Here is a 13,654-nt window from a genome sequence, read left to right as displayed (position 1 = left end):
GAGAGATGGGCCCGAGGCAGGTGGTCAAATGCAGCAACTTATACAAAAGTTAGAGGGATTTATGTTAATATTATGAATGCAAGCTCCATGGACAAATGAGAATTATATTGCAACCATTTATGTAGTAAATATGCAGATTGCGATGAAATGCCAGTGCTAAGGTGGCTTACTTGCCTCTGTGCTGCTCTTTTGTAGTGTGCTGCTGCGTTTGAGTCGCCAGTAGAGCCCAGTTTTACTGACCAGTACATGTTGTGTTTTGTTCAGAATAGATTACAAGTGGATCAGCAAGCGGGTTGTCCTTCATCTGCACAATGCAGAGTCTGAGTTGGCTGAACCAGCCAATTACACTCCAGTGTGTAGCTGAGCTCAGCAAACGGTTGCAGTAGTCACAAGAAATGACCAGGATGGGAGTCCAAAGTTGATTTGGCTGGTTCTATCAATAACAGGGTAGTTGACCGCGAGAGCAGTAACACTTCCTAAAAATGATCAAATTTACCTTCAAAAATAAATTGAAACTGATGTAACATGGAAAAGCTAATTTGCTGTTTTGAAATTCTCATTCACGCATACTTACAGGATATTATTTATTGTACGTTGTCCAGTTTGATGTCTCTTAACTATTGCCAGAGAACACAGACATTTGATCTAAAAATAATGCCAGATTTCACACTTACAGACATCTTTAGAAAAAGACTAGAGACAACATTTTCATCTGAAAAAAAAATCTTGTTAGATTTTTATTAAGAAAACAAAACAACACTTTAAGATGTTAAGAGCATTATATGGTCACAGATCTTTTCTCCAGGAGTCCAAGGAACCAGGGGAATAGAAGCTGCAGAATCCTCCCAGCAGGTTTGCACGCCTTTTTCATCAGGTCTGCCTCGCCCACGATGCAGGTTTATTAAGCAGACCATCATTGATGAGGGATGGACTCAGACTATATCCACTGATGCTTGGAGAACCAGAGTAAAGAAGGAGGAGCAGAATGGATGGACGATCAGTAAGTAATGAATCAGGAATCAGCAAGTGAAGAGTGAGGCATCTGTTAGGGGTTTAAAGGTATTTGGGAAGATCCTTCTCCACAACCTGGGAAGAAATCAAAGAGTTTAAGTGAGCTCTGAGACATAGCTATCTACTTACAGATAACATCCAGACGGATTTCTTAAGAACAATCAGCTGAAACTATGTCATATAATGAGATGAATACCACCTCATTTCTGATATTTTAAAGGAATACACTGAAAGACTTTGACTTTCTTTACATAAAACTGTCCAATTTTACATTTGACCAGAGTGACAACAATGAATTAATTGCACAAAGGCAAATCCATAAGTCTGTCATAGTTCATATCTATTCACTATTTGTGAATAATTGCGGCAAAGAGAGAAGTTTTGTACATACACTTGGATCATCCAGGGGTCCGTATCTCTTCATCACCTGCCCCTCTCTGTTGATCAAAAACTACAGAGACAGAAACAGAAGACACTGAACACGACAGGCAAAAAAACAAACAGTATTGGCATTTGCTTGAAAAGGAAGTACTATTTTACATTTTACATTAGCATTAATCTTTTAATCACATTAAAAGATTATTATCACTATTGTCCTGATATCTTAATTTTAGTAATTATTATTTTTTGTTCAATATAAATTGATCTCCAGTCATCTAAAAAGATGATAATAAATATTTACCTTGGTGAAATTCCACTTGATGCTACTACAGGAATAAAATAAAAAAATACAAGTCAGTCAACAATTCAAATTATTTAGTCCACAATCAAATAAAAGCTTTCTTCCTGAAAACCTAACTCTGGATTCATGTATTTCTTCTCCACTTACTTTCCAAAGGTGCCTTTCCCGTTGGGCTGCTCCTTCAGCCACTTCCACAGAGGGTGAGCGCCGTTCCCGTTCACTTCAATCTTACTGAACATGTCAAACTCAGCATTGTAAGAGCGAGCAAACTGCTTGATCTGAGTTTCGTTTCCTGGCTCCTACGCAGTTAAACCAAACATAAAACAACAAAGATCTGTCAACAATTTAGAGTCTGGGGATCTCATTCAGAAACACATTTTTCAACTTAGTGACTTCAACAGAAATTGATTGTTACATACTTATTCCTAAAATCTCACGTGAATGGCTTCACCTATGTATTCCTCCATTATTAACATGATATTCATGACATCCTCCCTGGCTGTTCAGAATCAAATGATAACAGTACAGACATTGTATAAAGGATTGTGATAACATGAGTGATTCCAGTTTAATGTGATGTGGTACATGAAAACCACAGGTGATTCGTTTTAAAGCCAGTAAAAGAAAATCTTTTCTGCTTAGGTTTTTGCATGACATTGGGAACTGACATAAATCCAGCCAGTTTAGACAAATGAACAAACTGTACTGATCATCATGAACACATCATCCCTGAACCTCGGCAGAGACGAGAGCATACATGACACAAATGTAACGGAAAATGGCTTATTTGACTATAAGTATCATATCATTTTTCCTTGAAATACATTTGCAATGATCAGAAAATGTATTATAAAAATCTTGCCCATCTTTATTTTACACATAAACATGAAGATGATCAGATCAGTCTGGAATGAAGTGTATTTTACCTGATTCCCAAACTGGTTAGACGGGAAGCCAAGGATGCGTAAACCTCTCTCAGTATACCTAGCGTGCATGTCGGCAAACTGAGAGTAGTTTACTGGGGTTTTTCCTCATTTGGAGGCAACATTGGTGATGACGAGAACATATCCCCTGAAATCACAAAGGAGACACGTATAGAAAACACATATTATTAAAAGGGTTCATAGGCCTGCGATTGGTTGCTGAGGTCAAATTAGATAAAACGCATCAGAGACAAACGTACCTGTACTTCTCCATGGAAATATGATTCCCATCAATATCTGTTGCATTGAACTCATAAACAGATGTGGCCCTCTGCCAGTCCTCTGTTGGAGTAGACTATTACGGAGGAAAGAGGTTAAGAATTAGCATTAACATGTTCTACATCGAACATAACACAGACATGGATTACAGTAAAAATAAACATAACAAATGCTTCTTTCCTGCTAAATTAAATTCCAGTGCTGCGCTTCAGTCCTAATCTTGTTATTTCTTACCATAACTTGCAGGAGGACTGAGAAAAGCACTGTGCACCCTATGAGGCGCATGGCTGCCTTTCAGTTTCTCTGAAGGCAGAGAAAAATCCAATGTCTAATCCACTTCAGTTTACACCCTCACTGCCAGACCTTAATACTGAGACATATGCAGATGTCTCCTAATGTAGAGGCGCTAGTTGATCATTAACAGAACGGATAGGGTGAGATTCTAGCTCTGTCTCTTGACTGACAAATAAATCCAGATTTAGAAATGTCTGTGTACTGCAGTCCAGAGGTCACTGCTTTGTCATAATCTCAGGAAAATTGAGCCACATGAGCACGAGTTGGTCAAAGAGCAACACTGAGCAAACACATCAACTCATTGTGTAATGGGATTAATATCCGCTAAAAAAAAAGTTTATAGCTTTCAGCATGCATTCATATTAAAATGAGTCAGTGCCAGAGCCAAAAAAATAAATATATAATAGAATTGTTTATTCTGACATAATCATAATCCCAGACAACAAGAGAGTTAGTGTTTCAGTTCATTAGTGAACGGTTCAATAAGTTAGTAAAGTTCCAGAGGAAGTGCTGAGCAAAGCATTGTACAACAAAAATCGTTATTAGGCAACATGTTGATCGGATTTGCAATGGATTTTCTCACATCCGTTTTAGGCAAGTCTTCAAGATAAACATATTTTGTAATTTACTATAAGTCTGCCAGCCTGTCCACAGTGTACCCAAACCCTTTGGGGTGCAGCTGGAACAAGCACCGGGCTCCAAGGGCTCCAGATTTAAGGCCCAGAACAGTTCTGGATGGACGGACGGGGAAAATTATTGAAAACGTATCAGGTTTGATTGAAAATGTGTTCATATCACGACTATAAAGAGCTTGGGGGTGTTTACTGATCAGCCTGCCTGATGCCAACAGCGAGGGGGAGGAGCCACATCATGACGCAACGTCTGTGTACAAACGACACTTAAGGCTGATTTATGGTCCGCGTTACACCGACGCAGAGGCTACGGCGTAGGGTACGCGGCGCTGCGTTCCCTACGCCGTAGGCTTCGCCGTCGATTAACGCAGAACCATAATTCAGGCTTTAGCCTATGTCACGTAACTTGATGTGCAGGTTACAAACTGGTACAACCAGTGTACACATTACAACCTCCTCCAACAGGATTAATGAAAACATAGATTTATTAATTGTATGTGAAACTGCCCTGGAGGAAAGCTAGCAGTAAGATATGATCAAACCAATCAATATGAAGCATTTTAACGACAGTAAAACAATTTAACAAAATAAAGCTTTTACAGTGGACGACCATAGTCTGTTCTAATTTTTTTTCTTACTGTAATGTTATCACAGACTGTTATGCAATTTTAAAATCTCAAAACAAGCTAAGTATGATAAGGTCACGTTACCGTTGTGGATAAATTAAAGTACAAAAGCACCGCCAGCAGCGCTCCGCTGCTCGCCGCAGCCCCTACGGCTGCAACTATAAATAAAGGCCTCATACTTCATGAGGGACAGTGTGATTATAGAAATGTGGACTTATTGTCCATAACTGATGCATATGGTTCCGCCCTGACGTCGGGCCAGCAGCTCTCTCTTCTCAAACAGCGGTAAAGCTCGCGTTCCCTGAACATTTCTGTGCCGCTTTGCTGTAGATATTACGGCAAGCGCTATTATAAAGGGTTTTCAGAATAAAAGCGTAGTGTTTTGCGTTTTATATTTAAATATTTATATATATATATATAGTAATTCATAATAATGTTTTCCTTTATTCCTTATATATATATATATATATATATATATATATATATATATATATATATATATATATATATATATATATATATATATATATATATATATATATATATATATATATTTAGATTTTACTTGTATAAAGGTAAATAAAAAAATAAAAAAATGTACAATTTTAAACATGTAAAGTACTTTGTGCTACATGTATGTATGAAAAGTGCTTTATAATTTCCATTCAATTCACACTTTATTAAATATTTAGCTATTTATTGGTTATTTTTCTTTTTTCTTTTTAGGATATACTTTTTTTTATATACTTTTCATACTTTGTGTGTTTTTTTGTAAAATTGTTGAGTGTGTATGTTTGCTGCTGCACAAGCAAATTTCTCCTCTGGGGGATTAATAAAGTTTTATTCTATTCTATTCTATTCTATTCTATTCTATTCTATTCTATTCTATTCTATTCTATTCTATTAGAGACACATCTCGAGAAGAGGTCCATAAATAAAGTTTGATTGATTGATTGATCGATTAATTGATATGATGGGGGGGAGGACAAGAGGACAGACAATGTAAGCATGCAATATCTCAGCAACTCGTGTTTGTTATCATTACTGACATATTGGAACAAGTCACATAACAATAAGCTTTTATTTTGAAAACAGTGCGCGATCACGATTGCCGTAATATAGACTTTATTACGCCTTTAAAGCTCTGCGGCGTCTATTCTTTATTATGTTTATGTTTAACGTGGCAAAGTTTTTTTAAGAGTGCTGGCTTGATCGTCCTGCAACGACGCCTGCTACGCTATACAAATGAGACGATGTTTGAATTGTTTTATTTTTTTTTATCAAATCAACATATGGGCTTCTGTGACGTCATCAGTCTGCGCCGGGGAAAGGAAACGTGCGTACCTGTGTTTTTCTGCTAAAGTCGAAAGTGACATATTCAGTAGAATTACCAAGATTTCCCTTTAAATCTAAAACACCCCGACCATTTGAGACGGTATGGATGATGAGGAGGAGACATACAGGCTGTGGAAGATCCGCAAAACCATTATGCAGGTAGGTTAGAGACGCATGTTTGAGGAAGCGGAGAAGAACCGCGGCTTCTGTCCCCCCTGTCTTTGCTCTATATCTAGTTTTATTTCCCTTTAAAATATGATGATCTTGTCCTCTTCCTGCTGCTTCTGCCCACAGCTGTGCCACGACCGAGGATACCTGGTGACCCAGGACGAGTTGGACCAGACCCTGGACGAGTTCAAGAGCCAGTTCGGGGACAAGCCGAGCGAGGGTCGTCCCCGGAGGACCGACCTGACGGTGCTGGTGGCGCACAACGACGACCCCACCGACCAGATGTTCGTCTTCTTCCCCGGTACGTTCTCCACACAAACCCCTGCTGTTATGCTCCATTCACGTTGTATTTATTTCTATTTTCTCCATCATGAATATGTTTCAGCTGGTCAGAGGTGTCAAAAGTATTCACATTCATTACTCAGGTAGAAGTATAGATACTAGAGTTTAAAAATACTCCTGTAAAAGTACTGGTTTCAAAACTACTTAAAGTATAAAAGTAAAAGTAATGTAAGGGGGAAAAAAGCCATTAAGGACAAAAGCTTTTGAAAATGAATGCACCTTAGTATAATGCAAATATAAGAACCATATATGTGTACTATTGAGCATTAACATGTGTTTCAGAGAGAAGATATGATGACTAGTTGGCTATAAGTATTGTAATGGTGCAAAAAGTCAAACTTCAGAGGCATGTTATCATTTATCCTAACCTTTATTGGAATGTACATCCAAGTTTAGTTGCAGGAATCTGAGGGAACGAATGTAAGAACAAAACTGGACAAGAACATCTGAAACAACCACAACCAAATTCACTCTATCCGGACGGAGCAATTTAACTGGATAGTTTTTATTTAAAGGCCGAAATGAAATAGAGTAACGAGGCTGTTTTTAAAATGTAAGGAGTAAAAAGTACAGATAATTGCGTGACGATGTAAGGAGTAAAAGTAAAAAGTCATCTGAAAAATAATTACTCCAGTGAAGTATAGATAACCAAAATTTCTACTTGAGTAAGGTAACCAAGTATTTGTACTTGGTTACTTGACACCTCTGCAGCTTGTTGTATGCCATGTCCAGTTTGTTGTTCCTAATAAGGCAAGGCAAGTTTATTTGTATAGCACAATTCAGAACAATACATCGACATTAAAAGCAGCAAGACAAAATTAGACAGTAAATGAAATTAAATAAAATTATGAGAAAAGAAGGTAAAATAATAAAAAGCGCAAGTTGCTGATTTAAGAGTATGTTTAAATAACAAATAAATGAAATAAAATGATAAGAAAAGAGGTAAAATAATAAAAAGCACAAGTTGTTAAAAAGTAAGGGCAGTAGAGTACAGAAGGTAAGTATTTAATTTAGGAGTACGCTTAGAATAGAATAGAAAGCCTTTATTATCATTATACTGGTACAATGAGATTAGGCAGCAGCTCATTAAAGTGCACACATGCAAAGACTATGTAAACAAATACTGTAAACAACAAAATGAAAAACAGGATATATATATATATATATATATATATATATATATATATATATATATATATATACACACACTATAAAAAAAGAATGAATGAGAGGATAAAAATGCACTTGAAAGGATGGAAGAGTATTGCACATAGGAGTAATTTAGGAGTACGCTTCAGTAAACAGTAATGTTTTTAGGCCTGATTTAAAGGATCTACAGTTGGAGCAGACCTCAGGGGCCTGTACTACGAAGCGGGATTTGGGTTTAGCGAGGTAACTTCAGGTTTAACCCTGGGTTTTCAGGACTACGACGGTGGTTCCCTTCTTACCGGGGTACATCGCCATGGTAACTTATGCTGAACAGCTAACCTGCTCCGGAGCAGGTTATGTTCGAGATACAGATCGCCGGGTATAAAAGCACCGCCCACTGACCAATCAGCTCTCTTGGAAAATGGCATGCCCTTTCGAAGAGAATCCAGTGGAGCTCGGTGCGCGGATCGTGAGAGGATCCCTCCGAACAGAACGCGTATTCAGGGACCACCAAAACCCCTTTGCTTTCCCTGTATGAACGATCCAAAAAAATCAAAAAAAAAGGAAAAAAAGAAAAAAGAGGTGGAGGAGAAAATAAAAAATAAATCAATCAATGAATAAATAAAACAAATCATCACCCAAAATCCGATGTACAGTCAATCCAAAACTAATACCAATTAAATAAATAAATCAAGAAGAAATCAAAAAGAAGATGCATTTGTAAGGGGATAGCAAAAAAGGGATTTTCAATTTCGTCCCTCGAACATTCTGAGAAGTCACTTTAAAATACTAAATACCCCCCTCCTGAAAAAATAAAAAATAAAATAAAATAAATAAAAAAACCCAATTCTTTGGTACAGCATCAGCACAAGTTATCGGTCAACAACAATAGTTATAGAACCAATATATACAGGACTGTCTCAGAAAATTAGAATATTGTGATTTTCTGTAATGCAAACACAAAAACAAAAAAATGTCATACATTCTGGATTCATTACAAATCAACTGAAATATTGCAAGCCTTTTATTATTTTAATATTGCTGATCATGGTTTACAGTTTAAGATTAAGATTCCCAGAATATTCAAATATATGTTTATATCCCTATGAATTTACGCATTTATACAGTCAGCGATCTTTTGCCAGCTGTCTTTCCTGCATTTTGCAGCTGCAACTGTGTTGCTTTTTGCCTGTATTATATGCCTATACTCATCATATTTCCGTAAAATTATTGTTTGCTCTTCGCTACTGAAATAAGCGGCTCTGACAGCGGACTTCTCCATGCTTGCGATTGGTCATGCGCTGAAAACACCGCCCCTTTTATGTGCACGCGCTCATATCCAGATTGGAGAAACCTGGGTTGATATACCGAGTTGATAACCCCCGTCGTGTGACCGCTTAGCGTGATTGCAATTGTCCGGGTTAGTGAATCTGGATAAGGAAAAGATATCCTGGGTATGTTGAACTTGCTTCGTAGTACAGGCCCCAGGTCTACAGGAAGTTTGTTCCACCGGTGAGGAGCAGAATAACTGAACGCTGCCTCACCTTGCTTGGTTCTGGTTCTGGAACCACAACAAACCAGATCCAGATGAACCTCAGGGGTCTGGGAGCTTCATAGGAACTAACAGATCCAGCATGTATTTTGGTCCAAGACCATTCAGGTCTTTGTAAACCAGCAGTAAGATTTTAAACTCTATCCTTTGACTCACTGGAAGCCAGTGTAGTGATTTCATGACCAGTGTAATATGGTCCAGTTTCCTGGTGTTTGTAAGGACTCTGTTCAGCGTTCTGGATCAGCTGCAGCTGCCTGATAGATTTCTTGTTAAGGCCTGTAAAGATGCCATTGGAATAATCCAACCTACTGAAAATGAATGCATGCATAAGTTTTTCCATGTCTTGTTTAGACAGAATCCCCTTAATTTTAGCAATGTTTTTCAGGTGGTAATAGGCAGATTTAGTGATAAACTTAAGATGGTTGTTGAAGTTCAGGTCTGTCAATAATTACACCAAGATTTCTGGCTTGAATTGTAGTTGTCAATGACATGAAGCCAAGGTGAGCGCTGATCTTTTCCCTTTCATTTTTAGGGCCAAAAATGATCACCTCTGTCTTTTCTGCATTTAGCTGGAGAAAATTCTGGCACATCCACTCATTGATTTGGTGAATACAGTTACTCAATGAGAGTAGGGGACTGTAGTCATGTGGTGACACTGAAATATAGAGTTGTGTGTCATTGGCATAAGTTATAATAAAGGGTATTTAAAAAGAAAATCCTGTTAAGTTAATGCAGGATGACTTGGTCCTTCATCCCTTTGGGCCAGTTGCACAGTGTGGCAACAAGTTTAGATCTTGTTGCCTCTTGTTGATGAATGTTACAGGTAACCATGGTTCTGTGAGTCTCTGAATGACTGCCAGTGGCGGTCAGGGGGGGACATGACCCCCAAGTTAAAGCTGTGTAAGGAAACTCCATAGCACAGATGATTTTTCTCTGGTTTAACCTGCATCTGAGGTGCCACTAGACATATCCTTTTATTTGGATTTGCTTAAACCTGGTAAAGGCATGTCTAACAAGAGTATAGCCATTTCTTTAACAGTAAAAGATATGCATCTCACCCTATACACTATTTTGTGATTTACTCTCAATATGCTTCAATGCTGGTTACAGCTTCTCAATTAAAGACCAACAGAAAATACATATTTGTAGTGCTTTATGTATTCAGATGAACCACAGTGTGGAATCTTGTGCTGGTGTAACGTTAGGGCTGGGGATCGATTCAAATGTCAAGAATCGATTCGATTCCGATTCTTAAGATTCAGAATCGATTATCAAGATTTAATTCGATTCGATTCCGATATTGATTTGGGTTAGTGTTATTAAAAATGTTTTTTGAGGTGTTGCATGAATTATATGACTGTAGTTATGCAAAATATTACTACTAGTATTATATTGAGATTAAACAGCAAGTATTGGCAGCTAATGATGCTGTAAGGACCAATCAGCTCCCAGAATGCTGATAGAACTGCTTTCAGAAACATCATGTGGGTCAGAATTATCAAACAGATCCAGGGAGGAAACAGAGACGGATGAAATCGGTTTTATTTTTTCCCACATTCCGTTTTTATTGGTTCCATTTTCGGTCTATTTTGGTTTTTAATTTTTGAGCATTTGGTTTTTAGCATTTTTTGCAAATGTAACCCCAAGACAGTATATAAAGTAATGAAATATAGACAATTTATGCAATTATAACCTAACACTTTAATGTTTTCATACCTTTAAACATATTTAAAGGCAAAAACATGGCACCAGTTATTCTCGTGTCCAACAAAATATTACTTTTTTGGGGATAAACAAAAAAATAACCAAAAGTTGTAATGTATATAAAATATACATAAATAAATTTTTTTTTTAAAATCGATCTTTAGACATATGAATCGATTTTTAGGAATTAATATAAGAATCGATTTAGAATTGGGAAATCGATTTTTTCAACACAGGCCTATGTAACGTGCTACTGAATTGATTCGTCAGGTGCAACGTCCTTGTGCTTTACCGTGGTTGTGGTGTTTCATTATATTTCAGTAGCGCTTGGCCAGTACAGGATCAGCCAGCAGTGGCTTCCCACATGTGCAATTAATTGTAAGGATGTGGAGGGGTGAACGTCTGCAGCTCTGACTGGAGCATGGTGGTGGCTGCTGGGCTGCCTTGAGGGTGCTTTGGTACGGGAGAGGGACACACAGATGCACCGGCTTCTCGCTGTGAAATGAGTTAAAAACGATACATGCTCTCACACTACAGTCTAGTAAGACCTGAAAAAAAATCACAAAGTTGTCGACACTGTTGCCAATCCATTCATTTCTCCATATTATGTTTTTGGCATAGCACCAACCTTTTGTACGGATTTTCCAACTGTTTTGCACTTGGTTTTGCCTCATTTCCCAGGTCTAATGTGTGACTAGTGGCAGTTATACATGTAGCATCAACAACGAAATGACTTAAGGACAAAACAGACATGTAACGGTAACAGTAATCAATCTGCTGACTGCCAGTCATGTAGTCTGAAACGTGCCAAAGATAAACCGGGTGTCAAACCCCTCCGTGATGTAACTTCCAGTGTCAGTGTAATGTCTGTACCTCCCACACTAAACACTAGATGGTTGAGGTGAACTCGTCAGCCCCTTTTATGACAGGACGCGATAGATGTCCTTTTGTGTAATTACAGTGATTTAGTTATATATTTTTGGGTGGATTTGAACTTTGTAACGAAAAGAATGGATATTTAAGCTGTGCTGACTTCAGGGTGAATGTTGACACTATACTTCTGGTTTCCAGCTCATTTAACTGAACGTCAGCTAAAAGCGTGCTGGCTGTGACTCTGCATTCAACTTCAAACCCGAGTATCGGTTAAACATGAAATGTTGCAAATGATCATGTTACAGTGCAGAGCGCCCGTCCATTATTAAAGATCGTACCAGCAGCTGTGCAAACCTATAAGACAAAACTTCATATACCACATTTCTTTATATCCTCTTTTCCAGAGGAGCCCAAGGTGGGGATCAAGACAATTAAAATGTATTGTCAGAGGATGCAAGAGGAGAACATCACACGAGCCATCATTGTCGTTCAGATGGGCATGACGCCATCGGCCAAACAGGTACATGCCCTTTAATGTTTGTACGTTCCCTGTTTAAAAGTTGGTTGATTTCCCTTTAGCCCCTTCCTTTTTAAGTGTCCCTTGATTAATTCATGCAAATATTTCACAGTCTCTAGTGGACATGGCCCCCAAGTACATACTGGAGCAGTTTCTGCAACAAGAGCTGCTCATTAACATCACGGAGCACGAGGTAAACAGCATCCGCTCTTCTGCATTTCCAAAGTAACTGCAGATGTTTGTTTTTCAAGTTCTGTATTTGTGTCAACCAGCTTGTCCCAGAGCACATTGTCATGACAAAGGAGGAAGTGACTGAACTACTAGCAAGATAGTATCCTTTTGTGCACAAATCTGCTTCTATTGATCTGAATGTATGTATAAATGAATGGTTGCAGATTTGAGCATTACTTTGTAAAAATGTCCTTAATACGTTTTAGTAAATTAAAGGAAAGCCAGCTGCCAAGGATCCAGGCGGGGGACCCTGTGGCTCGGTACTTCGGCTTGAAAAGAGGACAGGTAAAGAAGGATGTAGATGGACTGTCTGATTAAATTTGATTAGATTTGGGAAGGCACTAAAATATTTTCCGATGGAAATTCCATTAATGATGATGATGAATTTAACTTGTAATGCACTTTACATTCAGTGAATCTCAAAGTGCTACACTTAGACCATTATTCATTCATACACATTCTCAGCAGTGATGGTAAGCTACATTTGTAGCCACAGCTGCCCTGTGGCTACAAAAACAACTCTTATTTACAGTTCTGTATCGTGTGTCCAGGCTCCTTCCTGTTGGCCTCAATGAAGTTATTTGCATCTGATATAATATAATTTGAATTAAGTTTTGATCGTGCAAACATGTCAGCCATGGAACTGATGCAAACAGGACCGCACCGCTGCGGTTTTTAAACTGTTTTCAACAAAATGTTAGAGCTGTTTTTCATGAACTTTCCCAGGTCGTGAAGATTATCCGACCCAGTGAAACGGCTGGAAGATACATCACATACAGACTGGTCCAGTGACAGACAGGTATGTGTTTAACGCTGAACCAATAGCAAGATAAGGATGTTAAGTTCTTAGATACTTTGTTCAAAAGTATCTAAGAACTTTTTTGGGAGTGTTTTGGGAGTACACTCTCCCGGCATTTGTCACTGTCCAATCAAAACTTCAGAAGCCAAACCTGTGTATTAATACTGATCAAGATGCGATCACTTGCTCTGTACACATAACCTCACATCTATGCAGCCAAAGCTTTAAAAATTAACATTTTCATTCCTTTTTATTTCCTAGTTCTCCCGGATCAGCGTTTAGGACCAGAGAGACGACGCACCACAGCCATCTTCACTCATCTTTGCTTTTTTATTTTAGATTTGAATATTTTGTAAAATAAAGTTGAACTGAAAATGTTTGAGTCAATGTTAACTAAATAAGGTAAACAAGCTGATTTTCATTTAAATCAGTGTCAAAGCTTCTTACCTTCTTCTTCCTTTTGAAAGGCATGTTGGAGCTCCTGCTCACATCTGTAGCGCCAGTCTGCTTTTTGAGCCTCTCCACATACAAATGTAC

General features: G+C 38.1%; 2 protein-coding genes across 3 annotated transcripts; one reads left to right on the top strand and one right to left on the bottom strand.

Moving 5' to 3' along the window:
* Positions 1-705: 705 nt before the first annotated feature.
* gpx4a (glutathione peroxidase 4a) lies at positions 706-4,714 on the bottom strand. 2 transcript variants are annotated; one of them, XM_061737768.1, is made up of 7 exons: positions 4,532-4,714; positions 2,877-2,971; positions 2,620-2,764; positions 1,841-1,992; positions 1,694-1,718; positions 1,403-1,462; positions 706-1,086 (listed from the first exon to the last, which is right to left on the bottom strand). In XM_061737768.1, the coding sequence occupies exons 1-7, from the start codon at positions 4,622-4,624 to the stop codon at positions 1,054-1,056; spliced, it is 603 nt and encodes a 200-aa protein (XP_061593752.1). In that variant the 5' UTR covers positions 4,625-4,714; the 3' UTR covers positions 706-1,053. The 2 variants fall into 2 exon arrangements, with proteins under 2 accessions (XP_061593752.1, XP_061593753.1); XM_061737769.1 differs by lacking the exon at positions 4,532-4,714 and adding an exon at positions 3,130-3,294.
* Positions 4,715-5,739: 1,025 nt separating this feature from the next.
* polr2eb (RNA polymerase II, I and III subunit E, b) lies at positions 5,740-13,492 on the top strand. Its single transcript, XM_061737767.1, has 8 exons — positions 5,740-5,941; positions 6,077-6,251; positions 11,975-12,090; positions 12,200-12,280; positions 12,360-12,418; positions 12,525-12,603; positions 13,045-13,117; positions 13,379-13,492. The coding sequence occupies exons 1-7, from the start codon at positions 5,885-5,887 to the stop codon at positions 13,108-13,110; spliced, it is 633 nt and encodes a 210-aa protein (XP_061593751.1). The 5' UTR covers positions 5,740-5,884; the 3' UTR covers positions 13,111-13,117; positions 13,379-13,492.
* The last annotated feature ends 162 nt before the right edge of the window (positions 13,493-13,654 follow it).

Source organism: Cololabis saira, chromosome 13 (assembly GCF_033807715.1).
Source record: "Cololabis saira isolate AMF1-May2022 chromosome 13, fColSai1.1, whole genome shotgun sequence".
Taxonomy (NCBI): Eukaryota; Metazoa; Chordata; class Actinopteri; order Beloniformes; family Belonidae; genus Cololabis; species Cololabis saira.
The sequence above is the reverse complement of the archived record's forward strand: the minus strand, read 5'-3'. Positions and strand labels throughout refer to the sequence as shown.

Coding starts and splice junctions, on each gene's coding strand:
- polr2eb (XM_061737767.1), top strand. CDS start 5,885: ATGGATGATGAGGAGGAGACATACAGGCTGTGGAAGATCCGCAAAACC. Junction 12,419..12,524: donor ACTGAACTACTAGCAAGATA/GTATCCTTTTGT, acceptor AATACGTTTTAG/TAAATTAAAGGAAAGCCAGC. Junction 12,604..13,044: donor TCGGCTTGAAAAGAGGACAG/GTAAAGAAGGAT, acceptor GAACTTTCCCAG/GTCGTGAAGATTATCCGACC.